This window comes from Nyctereutes procyonoides, unplaced genomic scaffold (assembly GCF_905146905.1).
Source record: "Nyctereutes procyonoides isolate TBG_1078 unplaced genomic scaffold, NYPRO_anot_genome, whole genome shotgun sequence".
In the NCBI taxonomy this organism is placed as follows: Eukaryota; Metazoa; Chordata; class Mammalia; order Carnivora; family Canidae; genus Nyctereutes; species Nyctereutes procyonoides.
Window position 1 is genome coordinate 10,738,380 of NW_026575132.1, and position 14,550 is coordinate 10,752,929.

General features: G+C 40.6%; 1 protein-coding gene and 1 pseudogene across 1 annotated transcript in view; both read right to left on the bottom strand.

Annotated features, from left to right (window-relative positions):
* The window catches only part of MPP4 (MAGUK p55 scaffold protein 4), a 43,533-nt gene that overhangs the window by 9,675 nt on the left and 19,308 nt on the right, over positions 1-14,550 (bottom strand). The window contains exons 13-16 of the mRNA XM_055344984.1: positions 10,051-10,089; positions 8,005-8,025; positions 2,701-2,715; positions 1,175-1,216 (exon numbers count right to left, since the gene is read on the bottom strand). Of these exons, the coding sequence (XP_055200959.1) occupies positions 1,175-1,216; positions 2,701-2,715; positions 8,005-8,025; positions 10,051-10,089 (117 nt within the window). The remainder of the gene's footprint in view (positions 1-1,174; positions 1,217-2,700; positions 2,716-8,004; positions 8,026-10,050; positions 10,090-14,550) is intronic.
* Positions 5,386-5,987, bottom strand: LOC129523051 (40S ribosomal protein S8-like; annotated as a pseudogene).

Consider the following 14,550-nt stretch of genomic DNA (forward strand, 5'->3'; position numbering starts at 1 on the left):
TCACATTTTTCAGATGGATTCACTAAGACATAGACAGGTTAGCTGGCTGGTCACAACTGTGTCATCCAGTGGCAGAGTTGGATACTAACCATGATTTCTGAACTCCTAGAATCCTGCCTAATCTGCCCACCGAATCACAGGGCTTTTTGGCATTTTCAAAAAAGAGCTGTTCCCATGTCCTTCCTGTATAGATAGAACTAGAACACCGTGTATTCACACCAATACCTACAATGCCAGCTCAACACTACAGGATTCATTCCAGCCACCCACCCCCAGCCTTTCCAATGTGTAACTCCTTTTTCTAACAGTGACTGATTGTCCTCAATACACTTACTTATTGTATTTGTCAAAAGCACCTGTGCAGGACAAGGTATGGATGGTATCAGCAACTGGGCAGAAAGTGTCAGAGCCCAAGCTAGGTGAGAAGGCTGTTTTGTAGAGGCTGTGAGGTATCAGAGGCCAGGTGATGGCAGCTGTTCTCCTCACTTTGCTCTGGCTCTGACAACATGTTCCAGGCCACCATCATCCCCTGCACAAATGTTCTCCTCACACTGCTCAGGGATGCCCCACCCCAGGCTGCTTCTTCCCCACCTTTTTGCAAACGTCTACTCTTTTAGCCTTAATGGCATTGGGGTTGAGTTATTCTCAAGGGGATACAGAAAAGTGGCCTCAGCTTTTTTTTAAAGTTCTCTCAATGATTCCAACGTTCATTCAGGCCCAAAGAGCCAATATTTCACTTTATAGACCCTGCTGTTCCCCTACTGTCTTTTGGAGGAGCCCGGCATGGGTTTACATGAGCCCTTAAGTGGGTTCTTCAGAAAACTCTGCCAAGTTGACAGATTATAGTAATGTGGGCATCAAAACTAAGTTTAGTAGTCAGAGAACTGGCCTCTTTAGAGTAAATTAAATATGTCATACAACATTTTGGAAGAAAACAAAAGGTTTGTTTTGATGGATAATTAAGAGATATCCAGTGGAAACCAGATGAATTATAATGAATCATCAACATAGAAAAATACTGACCCCAAAAAAGGAATTGGCTGATAGAGGGAAACCAGAATAAGGAATAAGTTTGGAAATGTGCATCAGCAAGGGAAGCTTTCAGAAGAGTCAGGATGGTAGGAACAAAACTTGACAAGTGACAAAGACCCACCTCTTATTAATCATTACCTACCGATAAAGAACTTCTGACCAGAGCCAACAAATTCCTCCTTGTCTGGAACACAGAGCATGGCAGGAACAGAATAAGCAAAGGAGGAGAAGGAGAAGTTTACTTAGAACAGATGCATGAAATTATCTTCAAATCTGCAAGTGACACCATTTCAGTAGATGTCAGCACAGCTGAATTCATCTTGAATGGCTTATTTGAAGACTGTCCTAAGCACTCTCCAGTCTATCACATGCACCAAACCATGTGGAAACGCACTTCAGAATTTTATCAATACACTGACTATACTCTGTCAAGTATAATTGAAACAAAAAGCTATTTTAGGCTTGTTTAAAGTTATAAGAAAGATAGTGTGTCACAGTAAAAATAAATAAAAATTAGGTATACATTTTTTAAAGTACCCAAAGAAAACTGACTTCTAAAAGGAAACAGATGAACTGGCTTTGGCTTAAACTTGTAGAAATGGTATTCTGCAGGACCTATAATTAATTCCTTTGTTAGAGGTGAGTTTTTATTTTCTCCCTGATAAAATGGTTTATTCTGTATAAAATTAGTATTTGCTCTGTTGCTGCTAATTGTAACTGACTGTCCAGGAATCTGAGAGACAAGGGTGAGGAATACTGATCCCAGTGGCTCTGAAGCACCTAGAACTTATTTAAATTCCTCCTCTGCTTCCCCTGGGGTCTCAGAAAAATTCTTACAAACTCCAGGGAAAAAAAGTTATAAAAATGTCATTTTCAAATTACTTTTTACTAATAGATATTCCTTTCACTTAGCAATTCTGTTCTGATCATTGAAATGTATAAAGAGCCACTGTTCATAAAATGAACATATACAATCTTTTCCTCTTAACCTTTTTTAAACATATATTTTAAAGAAAACACACCAATATTGATTCCATCTTCTGTGAAGTATATTTTTCTAAATGAAATGTCAGCAGTTTTTTTTCTTTTTCAATTTTTTATTTAAATTCTAGTTAGTTAACATCCAGTGTAATATTGGCTTCATGAGTAGAATTTTGTGATTCATCACTACTAGTGTCCTCCTCAATACCCATCACCCATTTAGTCCATCCCCTCCAGTAATCTTCAGTTGTTCTCTATCGTTAAGAGTCTCTCATGGAAACATTTACTTAGGAATATATTCATAAAGCTTAACTACTTTCATTGTTCATTTTTATTTTATTTTTATTTTTTTAAGATTTTATTTATTTATTCACGAGAGACAGAGAGAGAGAGGCAGAGACACAGGCAGAGGGAGAAGCAGGCTCCATTCAGGGAGCCTGACGTGGGACTCGATCCCAGGACTCCAGGATCACTCCCCAGGCTGAAGGCAGCGCTAAACCACTGAGCCACCTGGGCTGCCCCTCATTGTTCATTTTTAAATATTTTCTATGAAATTGAATATCTCATCACTGATTTCACCCTTAAAATATGTCTTATCTTAAAAGGTATCCTGTCAAGCATGAGGCACTGAAAGGTCTTAAATATAGCTCTATGTGGCTTATCCAGGAAATGAAAACAAACAATTACCTTCTGAAAGTTCCTCTGGAGATTTGGGTCAGTGAAGAAAAATACATGAAAACATTAAGTCTTTGAGAAGATCAAGTCGGTCATCCAACAAAGACAAATGACAAAGGTGAGGCATTCAGGTCACCCTAGGGAAGGCTGGAACACAGGTAGGCCTGGCAAGACAAACGCACAACATACTACAGGGGACCAGGAACTCACAGAACCAGACTGTGCTGCTCAGAGAACAATAAATAACTTTCTGCAAGTTACTTATCTATATTTTCCCCAAGGGCTTTTTATCTAGGAAGACTTACAAAATAAGGCTTGAGAGACAGAAATCATAGGAAGGCAAGTGCTGCGAGCCTCCATTCTCCTCTCACAGAGGCTGTATACGCAGTCCTGCCCAGCGGGCACTTCAGCAGCATTCTGCTTCAATATCCTCATTCCTTACCCCTCATGGGTCCAGTGACACATGTCCATCTCCAGCTGGTCCACTGGAGACAGGGGGAACTGAACACACAGCATACTTTTTTCTAGATTTTTTAAAAGAATTTATCTTTTCTTTAAGATTTTATTTGAGAGTGAGAGAGCAAGCAACTGAGAGAGAGAGAGAAGACATGCATGGAGGGGAAGAAGGGCAGAGGGAGAGGGAGAGGCAGGCTCTCCACTGAGCTGGGAGCTCCATGCAGGGCTCCATGTGGGGCTGGATCCCAGGACCCCAGGATCATGACGTGAACCAAAGACAGATTCTTACCCGACTAAGCACCCAGGCGCCCCTGTTATCTAGATATCTTAAAACATCCATCTTCTCTGTTGCTATTCTTTTTATGACATTCCTAATTACACTGTATCATCACCTCCTGGAGAAATTCAAGGAGGTCACATGATACTGCATTTGGAGAAAGAGTTGAGACCAAAACTGAAGAAACTGAACTACCCAATAAGAGCTCTAAGTAACAGAATTAAGCATCATGAATAAATATCAAGAATTATTTACTTAAAAAACTTGCCAGCTGGGTGTTAACTGTTCCTTCATTGACCCTCTAAGTGACCTGAGCTCAAATGTAGTTGAGAGTACTCAATCTTTTGACTATGAGGAGTCCAAAAGGGGCAGGTCACAGTAACTAAGGCAGCTGCACACTTTCCTCTGTAGTTATTAGAGAAACAACTGCTGCATGCTCGTCCAGAGCAAGATTCACAATAGTGCTAGCAAGCACCCCAGGGTCACATATTTTAAGCACTTTACTTATAGAAGTTATTTTTCCCACTTTAGACATGGAGCAAGTGAAGGGCAGAGAGGTGAAGTGATGGAGAAGCCACAGGTAATGAGTAATGGAGCAAGATTCCTACTTGGACACTCTGGCTCCAGTTCCTGGCTCTAACCATTACACCATGCTGTCTCTCCCCTCACAGATGCCCCAAATACTTCTAAGCCTCAACCACAGTTTTAGTGTATGGACTCTCTTCCAGAAAAATGAGGAGTTGAACATAGAGCAAAGAAGGACTAGGTGGCTCCGTCAGTTAAGCATCTGCCTTCAGCTCAGGTCATGATCTCAGGGTCCTAAGATTAAACCCCGTGTCAGGATCTGTGCTCAGCATGGAGTCTGCTTGTCCCTCTCCCTGCTTGTGCTTACTCTCAAATAAATAAAATCTTTTTTTTTTAAAGAAGAACTATAATCCAGAGGAATTAAAAATTAAACCAGTCCCAAACATAGAGCCAAGTGTACGTATCCTAATAGACCAACTATCTAACTGAAAACAGGAAATTTAGAAACAACATAAATGATAGGTAAATAATTTAAGTGCATGGTTCCCAACTCCATCTGTCTTGACATCTTTTTTTTTTGTCTTGACATCTTTTTTAATGACCAATATTTATAGCAATCTCCCTACTCTTATGAAATTAAATTGATAGAATCTACTACACACTTAATTTTTAAAACCAGTACAATGGATAACAACTCACACCTACAGAACCTGACCTTGGGCACAATGACCTGCGGGATGATGGAGTAAAAATTCGGTGTGAGGCTTTGAGACATCCAAACTGCAATATTCAGAGGCTTGGATTGGAATACTGTGGTTTGACCTCCCTGTGCTGTCAGGATCTCTCATCTACTCTTAGAAGCAACCAAAACCTGATAAAAATAAACCTGAAACAGAATACTTTAGGGTATGAAGGAATGATGAAGTTATGTGAAGTCTTGAAGTCTCCTGAATGTAAACTGAAAGTTCTGGGGGTGTGCAAAGAAGCATTTGATGAGGAAGCTCAGAAGCTGCTGGAAGCTGTGCGAATTAGCAATCCACACCTCATCATTAAGCGCGATTATAATGATGATGATGAAGATGGTTCCTGGTGGCGGTGTCCCTGATTTGAAGAACCTGATGTTCTTTTTAAAAGTAAAATGGGGAGCCCCGGTGGCGCAGCGGTTTGGCGCCACCTGCAGCCCAGGGTGTGATCCTGGAGACCTGGGATCGAGTCCCACATCCGGCTCCCTGCATGGAGCCTGCTTCTCTCTCTGTCTGTGTCTCTGCCTCTCTCTGTGTCTATGGATAAATAAATAAAATCTTAAAAAAAAAAAAAGTAAAATGAAGGCCTCAGAGTGACTAGGCTTGGGCCTCTTAGCTTTAGGTGTTTTATGCCCAGACTGTTTAAGGTCTGTTAGATGTAGATGAGTCACTTCTCTGTAACATATCTGTTATACTTCACATGGGAGTTGAAAGGCTATAAAATAAAATGAAAAGCATAAAAAAAAAAAGATGGCACATAGCACATAGCACATAGCCATCTGCCCGGCCGCACTGGCCTGGTCTCCAAGCGATGCATGCAAGAAGCTTGCCCTGTTGGAACTGCTCCTCCAGAAGACTGCTGATTTTGGCATTCTTTTTCCTTTCATCATACTTCTTCTGGATTTTCTTTGTTTTTTATTTAAAATCTCTTCCTCCTCAGGCATCAGCTTGGCCCCCTTCTTGCATCCCAGGGGCAGTGCATAGTGGGAGAGCACAATACAGTTCTTCACGAGGGTCTTGGTGCGGACCAGTTCATTGTTGGATGCATTATAGACAACATCGATAATCCTGGTTTTGCGTGTACAACACTCCGAGCCCCAGGAGAAGTTCCCCAAGTCTAGCCTCAAGGCTCGGTACTTCTTAGTGCCTCCCGGGACTCGTACTGTGTGTATGCGGCGGGGGCCAATCTTAGTGTTGGCCGCGGGGCGTCCCAGCTCATACTTCTGCTTCTTGTGGTAGGGCTTCCTCTTGCCCCCGGTCTTGCGGTGCTTGTGCCAGTTGTCCCGAGAGATGCCCATGCATCGCAAAAAAAATATATATTTTTTTAAAGATTTTATTTATTTATTCATGAGAGATACATATAGAGAGAAGCAGAGACACAGGCAGAGGGAGAAGCAGGCTCCATGCAGGGAGCCCGACGTGGGACTCGATCCCAGGACTCCAGGATCACACCCTGGGCCGAAGGCAGGTGCCAAACCGCTGAGCCACCCAGGGATCCCCTGCAGTTTTGAGTAGGGATCAATCAGTGCCGTTTTCTTAAACAGAAAGGTTGATTCAAGTAGATCTGTCAGCAGCTGCAGGTTCTAACCATGGAAGCCTGAGTTCAAAGATATTGCCTGTGCAGCACAGAGGACCGTATGGAGAATTTGGCCGGAATTTGTCAGAATGTTTCCAGTTTCATGCCAGATGCCAAAAATGTCAGGATTACTATTCTCCTTAAGTGTATTTAAGTTGCTTCCATGTTTTGCTCTTATACTCAATTCTTCTACATTTTGCTTTGCCTCTTCAATCAACATTTAATTCATTCTTTGTTTTGTTTTGTTTTTTAGGATTCCATATTTCATTTCCATTTTATTTCACATTCAAATTATTTCCTGAAATCATCCCAGAGGCTTTTGTTTTTGCAAAAACTTTAAAGGTCCAGGCCCTGTGATAGCTGGGAGATGTTTTTCCCAGCACATGAAGCAAATTCGGGATTTAATAGAAGTAAATGACAACTGTTAAACTATTTCCTATTTCATAATAGAATTTCTGAAAAATCAATTATTGTGGAACAAGGCCTATAAAATTTGATTTACAATTAGAAAATATGAGATCTGGCTTTGAAGAGGATGAGATCCAGTCCCCATATCTTACTGGCAAAAAGACTGAAGCTCAGACAGGTTTACCGATGGGTCCACTTTCTAGAAGCAAAAATAGGACTAGAAGTCAGGCCCTGCCTCAGGCCCACCATCCAGAATATGAAGAATATGTAATATGAAGAAAAAAGCTAAAAGGAATTAATTTGTATCTTAAAAATGTATATTTCAAGATATAAATCCTCAGGCATGACTTTTCTAGAAGACCTAAGAAACTGTTCGATGCTTATAAGTTGCTACTTATACTGAAGAAGCATGGATTAAAGGAAGTGAAAATATCCCTTATATGAAGTATAGAAAAATAGGAGGGAAAAGAAACAGTAGATGTGGGAATAACAAGAGCTCTGATAAGTCGTAACAGACCAGGTTTATTTCTATATAAAAGAAAGAGGAAATTGCCTTATTTGAAGTAGGGATACTATACCAAAGCAATTACAGATTGAAAAAATGGAGAAAATGAGAAAATATACTTTTGGAAGCAGGGGAGGAATGTTAACATGCTCCAAAAAGTTGCAAAATACCCTGAGACCTATATTGTTACTCATGATGTCAACCTTAGTCTGAGGGACACACACTTGACGATACTATGTGTCATCAATAGTAACAAATAACATGTTAAAGAAAAATAAAAAAATCAATCCGTATAGATACCTCACTTTCCAGTTTATTTCTTATCAGTTTGAAGCAGACAGAAGGTGTGGAATCAATGATTCAATAATTACAAGGCAATGTCTTTAATTCTATTCAAATGTCTCTCTCCATAATGATTCTCTTCTACACAACTGAGCTTTTCATGTTATGTCTTGTGAAAACGTACATCACTACTGTGTATTAAAGAACTACTCATTTATAGTTGTAATGTGTTTTGTCCGACAGGACAATGAAAATATTACACAGGATGGTCTCCACACTCCAGGACATTTAGCATTCCTGACTCCTACCAGTTAAAAGCCAGTTGTGCCCCAAATCAATGTGACAACCAAAACATGCTCCCACAGAGCTCTAAAATGTCTAATAAGGAACACTGGTCAAGGTGAAGCTAATAATATCTCACAACCATACTGTTGAAGTATTTAATAAACAATTACTGTATGAGGTCCCTAAACATGTGTTTAAATGATACCAAAATTTGGAATAGACTCTTAAAAATAATACCAAATACTCATTTTTCACTTACCAGATTCAAATGTTTCTTCATCTATGGTTTCCCATGGAGACAAAAAAAAAAAAAAACAAAAAACAAAAAAAACCCTCAAAAGTGTCATTATATTACTATCCGTACTGAGTCTATATTTTAACAGTCTAATTCCCTGACCTGGTGCCTCTGCATACACACGAACTTCTAAAATTCTTTCCTGACTCAAGGCCAAGAAATTAGCGTCTCTATGGCACACTAAAGCCCTAAAGAAGATATATGGCATCAGGGAGTCGGGCTGTGATATTAAGCAGGGGTGCTGCGGGAGCTTAAAATAAATAAAACAGAAGAGAATAAATAAAATTAAAAGAGGCTCAGAGGGAAGAGAAAGGTAGAAGGTCATAGGAAACACCGATGGATGTCAGACAGGGCACAGCTTTGCTGTGAAGAGGCTTGCAAATGGAGGAGGGAGGTACCCTGCCTCATTGAGGGGTGGGGGTATGGCAAGGAGAATGCGGGTATTAGTGGTGTGACTAGATAGGCTTTTTAGGTGATGATGTAAGATTTCATATAAACCAACTTTCTCATCAGTTAAAACAGTTATTAGCATTTTAAAGAGATATTAAAGATTAAGAAACTAGAATGTATTTGGGGAGCAATTAAAAATACACAGCAACATCACCAATGCATGCATCCTTGGATCAGGCCTTACTGCTTCTAGGGTATACTCACCCATGTGTGAAATAAGGTATTTACAAAGCTATTCATTGTGGCACTGCTTGTAATAGAAGAGATAGGGCGTAACTGGAAAGTTTACCAATAAGTGATTGTATAAATGCACATTATTTAACCAACGTGCTGTTAAAAACAAATGAAGAGGCTTTCTATGTACTAAGATGGAATCATACATAATGCTAAGGAAAAAAGCCAAAAACAGAAAAATGTGTATAGCATATCATCAAAAAAGTCCTTTTTTTAAAGGGTGTTTTTTAAAAAATGGTGAGCATGATGGTGGGGAAGGGAGAAAAAAATACACATCATTGCTTTTGTATGAACAGAGTATGTCTGGAAGGATCAGCAAGAAAGTGAGAGTATTTATTGCCTCAAGAAATAAAGCTGAGTAGGGGAGCAGGGAAAGAAAGGAACTCTATACTTCTGCAGTTTTTAAATTTCAAAGTATGTGAACATATTACCTAATAAAATTTTTAAATAAAAAATTATAGAAAGAAATGGGTATTGCTGGGAGTTTTAAAAAAACAGAATGTGAAAAAACAAACAAACAAAACCGGAATGTGTACTTGATAACATAAATACTGCGTCAGCATTATTCTGTAGTTGTTCTGGAAAGTATATGTGAATCTTTTAAATATCCACTATTTAAAGATTTATATTGTTCTTTAATTTCTAAAACCCAGATTAGCTCAGAAAGCCAAGATAAATTCACCTATCAGACTAAAGACTTTCCAATAGTCTCCCAACATTACCCTAGTGATTCTTGAGCCAATCTTAGTTCTGCCACTAAATTTGGAAAAATCTTTTCCCAATTAACCAAAAAATTTAAGTATAGTAATGTAAAACATTTTCATATATTTCTCAAAAATTTGGAACCCATTACTAATTACCTACACTAGAATCTATCAGAAGATGTTACCACACAATAACAAATAATATTTGCTGCTTTTTAAAAATTGGCATTTCAATATTTTATAGTATTTCGCATGGCGGCTTCCGGACACTCCACCTGAATGTTACTGAACCTAACACCTGAGCGTTACTAAGTGTTCCTGTGATCACTTCCAAGACACTACTTTCTAGAACACTTTCTAGAAGGTTGGTTTGGAGCCTGGAGGCATTCCCACAACTGGGCTTCCCTTCCAAGTGCCAGAATCAGAAAAAGGATGCAGTGAGAGGGTTCATTTTACACATTTCTTCCAGAGGAAAGGACTGTGGCCCCATTTGGCCAACTCTACTTTAAAAAAATCTACAGCTAAAAAAAATAAATAAATAAAAATAAAAATAAAAAAAAAATCTATAGCTGAGGTGATTCATATTCCTTCTGGTGGTAAATCTGTCAAGAGGAAATGTTACCTGCTTCCACACACTTCTCGTCGATCTTCATGTCATCTTCTATAAAAGAGGATAGAAAGGGGAAAATGGAACTTAAAATGTATTAGTATCACAAATAAAATTCCCAATGTATAAGCTTAAGTCAGTAAAACTCAAACCATCTTACAATAACGTTACTCTTACAACTATTCCTCATGCTTGCTCACTTGGAGAGAGAAAAAGGACTGCACCGTATTTTTTTTTTTAGGACTGCACTGTATTAAATGAAAATCTATGGTACAGAAGGCTACATAACATAAAATGGTTAAAATTTTAAAAGCATCAGCTTTTTGGGTAGGCCAATTAATTTATCTCAAGATTATCTACAAGTGGAGATGGTAGTTATATCCACCATATAAGAGAAAATTGAGATAATGTATGAAAAACTTAGACAGATGGTAAGTGCCCAATAAATGTTAACTATTTTTACCTTTAGCTGGGGTCTACATAGGAGAATAAGAGAATGTAATTGTTAAAACCACCTATCCTAATATTCAAAACCCTCTACAACATGATCCAAACCCAACTTTGAAGGCTATGGTCTACTTCTTTCCTTCCCATATCTCATACTCCCACTAGAGTATCCACCATGAATCCTCCTCTGCGCCTTTGCTTATGCTATTCTCTTTGCCTGTAATGCTTCAGGGTCCATCTCAAACACTAACTAAAATGAATATCTCTACCATGAGCCACATAGCATTTTCTTCCTACTCCCTTGAACTGTCTACTACTGCACATCTATTCTACTTTGTAATATAATCATTTGAGTAATTGCCTTATTTGCCCTCCTCAATAGCTCCTTGAAAGCAGAACTTGTTAATATTTCTACTTTACAGAGCTTAGTACAGTATTTTGCACATAATAGTTACCTGATAAATTATTAAATAGAACTGAAATTTCCTTTTAAAGTCACAATGGTTGATTTGAATTTATGTATTGAAAAAATAATTTTTTCAGCACTGTATATCTTGTGCCCTAATACAGTGCCCAGTACTTCCGAAGTGATCAAGAAACAGTAGTTTAAAGGGTTTTAAAAAATATTTTATTTATTTATTTATTTATTTATTTATTTATTTATTTATTGGGGAGGTAGAGAGAGAATCTCAAGCAGACTCCGAGCTGAGCACAGAGCCCAACATGGGGCTCAATCCCAGGATCATGAGATCATGACCTGAGCAAAAATCAAGAACTGGTTGCGTAATTGATTGAACCACCCAGGCACCACAATAAATAGTAGTTTAAAAAATTAGTCTTATCATGTTCTAAAAGTATAAATAACTATTGGTATAATAAGCTACATTATCAATTCATACAATAAACTTATCACCACCTCCTTACAGACCATGTCCTTAACGAATGTTTTTTAAGCAACATATGCAATATGAAAAATTTTATAAAATAGTACTGTTTTATAGAGATAAAGACACAGATAAACAAGTAACATAGCTGCCATTATGAGAGATTATTTTTCAGGTCAATATTTTATAACATCATTGAATCTGTTAGTTCCTAAGAAGTAACTAGAAGTTTTATGTGCTTTTTTTAAGTGAAGAAAAACTACAATTATTATTCCTATTTACAGAGGACAGGAGTGATTTTCTAATAACAACACAAGTAGCCATGATTCTTCTAACTTGCAACACCGGGATCTAAGACAGACACTGATTTTACTGTCTCAAAATCAACATTCCACATCATTGGCAAGGGTAGGTGTCATGGATTGATTTGTATTCCTCCTGAATTTATATGTTGAAGTTCTAACCCCCAGTATGGTTTTATTTGGAGACAGTGCCTTTATGGTTGAATGAGGTCATAAGATTTGGGCCCCAACCCAAAAGGACAGGCAGTCATCTGCAAGCCAGAAAGAAGCTTCACCAGGAACCAGACCCACCGAACCTTGATCTTGGACTTCTGGCTGTCAGAACTATGAGAAAATAAGTAACTGTTGTTTAAGGCACCCAGTCTGGGTAGTGATGGCGGCCTGAGCAGACTAAAATGGTGGCTCGTTACCCAGAGGGCCACCAAGACCCAGGCTCTCCAAAGGCCTCCCCATGTTCCCTTTCCAATTTCAGGACTGAAATATGGGGATGGCTAGGGAACTGCTCTTCTCACTTCTCTCCGCCCCCACAAGCAGATGGCATCTTGCTTTCTTGCTTTTGGGAATGTGTGTGTTTGGCATCATAACGAGTCACCTGGGTGCCTGGGCTTGGAGAAGGAGATAAGTAATAACTGAAGGTTCCATTTGCCCTTGATGCAGGGCCCTTCAGACAGAAGTTTCAATCCAGTCTACACTGCCTGCAACACCTCCCAATATTCTTACCTTCTTCGGACCTCAATATTTTCATCCATAAGATGGGAACAATCACAATTCCTTACAGGGTTATTTTTAAGTCTGTGTGTAAAACAGTTGACACAAAACAGCAAACCAGTTTCACAACTTTTATTGAATTTTTACCACTTGCTGCAGATAAATGTTATCCCTCTTTTCTCCTATTCCTCTCTCTGTGAGTACAATTACACTATGTGTGCTTTCTTTTGATGGACATCTTTTTTTTTTTTTTTTTTTTACAAATTAAGATATTAGGGAGGAGGGGCAAGATGGCGGAAGAGCAGGGTCCCCAAATCACCTGTCCCCACCAAATTACCTAGATAACCTTCAAACCATCCTGAAAATCTACGAATTCGACCTGAGATGTAAAGAGAGACCAGCTGGAATGCTACAGTGAGAAGAGTCCGCGCTTCTATCAAGGTAGGAAGACGGGGAAAAAGAAATAAAGGAACAAAAGGCCTCCGAGGGGGAGGGGCCCGCGAGGAGCCGGGCTAGGGCCAGGGCGAGTGTCCCCAGGACAGGAGAGCCCCGTCCCCGTCCCGGAGAAGCAGGAGCTGCACCAACCTTCCCGGGCGGGCGGAAAGGGGCTCGCAGGGAGTTAGAGCAGGACCCAGGAGGGCGGGGATGCCCTCGGGCTCCCGGGGACACTAACAGACACCTGCGGGCGCAGGAGAGTGCCCCGAGCTCCCTAAGGGCTGCAGCGCGCACCGGAGCAGCTCGGAGGGGCTCGGGAGCGGCTCCAGGGAGGGGGCTGCGGGGCGGGAGCGCAAATCCAACAGCGCAGGCCCCGGAGCACAGGGCGCCGGGACACAGCCCAGGATCCGGCCTCCCCTGGGACAGGCAGAGGCCGGGAGGGCCCAGGACAGCAGGGACGCTCCTGCCCCGAGCTGAGCAGATCAGCGGCCCCGTCCCGGAGCCTCCAGGCCCTGCGGACCGAGAGCCCCGAGCCCCGTAGTTCCTGCGGAGGCCGAATCCAGGCTTCCAGAGTTGCCATAGCAACTGCGGCTGTTCCTCCTGGGGCCCCACGGGGTAAACAACCCCCGCTGAGCCCTGCAGCAGGCAGGGGCAGAGCAGCTCCCCCAAGTGCTAACACCTGAAAATCAGCACAGCAGGCCCCTCCCCCAGAAGACCAGCTAGACGGACCAGTGATACTCCCCCGTGTTCCAATACAACTTGTTTTTGGCCACTCTGCACTGAGCAAAATGACTAGAAGGAAAACCTCACCTCAAAAGAAAGAATCAGAAACAGCCCTCTTTCCCACAGAGTTACAAAATCTGGATTACACTTCAATGTCAGAAAGCCAATTCAGAAGCACCATTATACAGCTACTGGTGGCTCTAGAAAAAAGCATTAAGGCCTCACGAGACTTCATGACTGCAGAATTTAGATCCAATCAGGCAGAAATTAAAAATCAATTGAATGAGATGCAATCCAAACTAGAAGTCCTAACGACGAGGGTTAACAAGGTGGAAGAACGAGTGAGTGACATAGAAGACAAGTTAATGGCAAAGAGGGAAACTGAGGAAAAAAGAGATAAACAATTAAAGAACCATGAAGACAGATTAAGGGAAATAAATGACACTCTAAGGAAGAAAAACCTACGTTTAATTGGGGTTCCCGAGGGCGCCGAAAGGGACAGAGGGCCAGAATATGTATTTGAACAAATCCTAGCTGAAAACTTTCCCAATCTGGGAAGGGAAACAGGCATTCAGATCCAGGAAATAGAGAGATCCCCCCTAAAATCAATAAAAACCGTTCAACACCTCGACATTTAATAGTGAAGCTTGCAAATTCCAAAGATAAAGAGAAGATCCTTAAAGCAGCAAGAGACAAGAAGTCCCTGACTTTCATGGGGAGGAATATTAGGGTAACAGCAGACCTCTCCACAGAGACCTGGCAGGCCAGAAAGGGCTGGCAGGATATATTCAGGGTCCTAAATGAGAAGAACATGCAACCAAGAATACTTTATCCAGCAAGGCTCTCATTCAAAATGGAAGGAGAGATAAAGAGCTTCCAAGATAGGCAGGAACTGAAAGAATATGTGACCTCCAAACCAGCTCTGCAAGAAATTTTAAGGGGGACTCTTAAAATTCCCCTTTAAGAAGAAGTTCAGTGGAACAATCCACAAAAACAAGGACTAAATAGATATCATG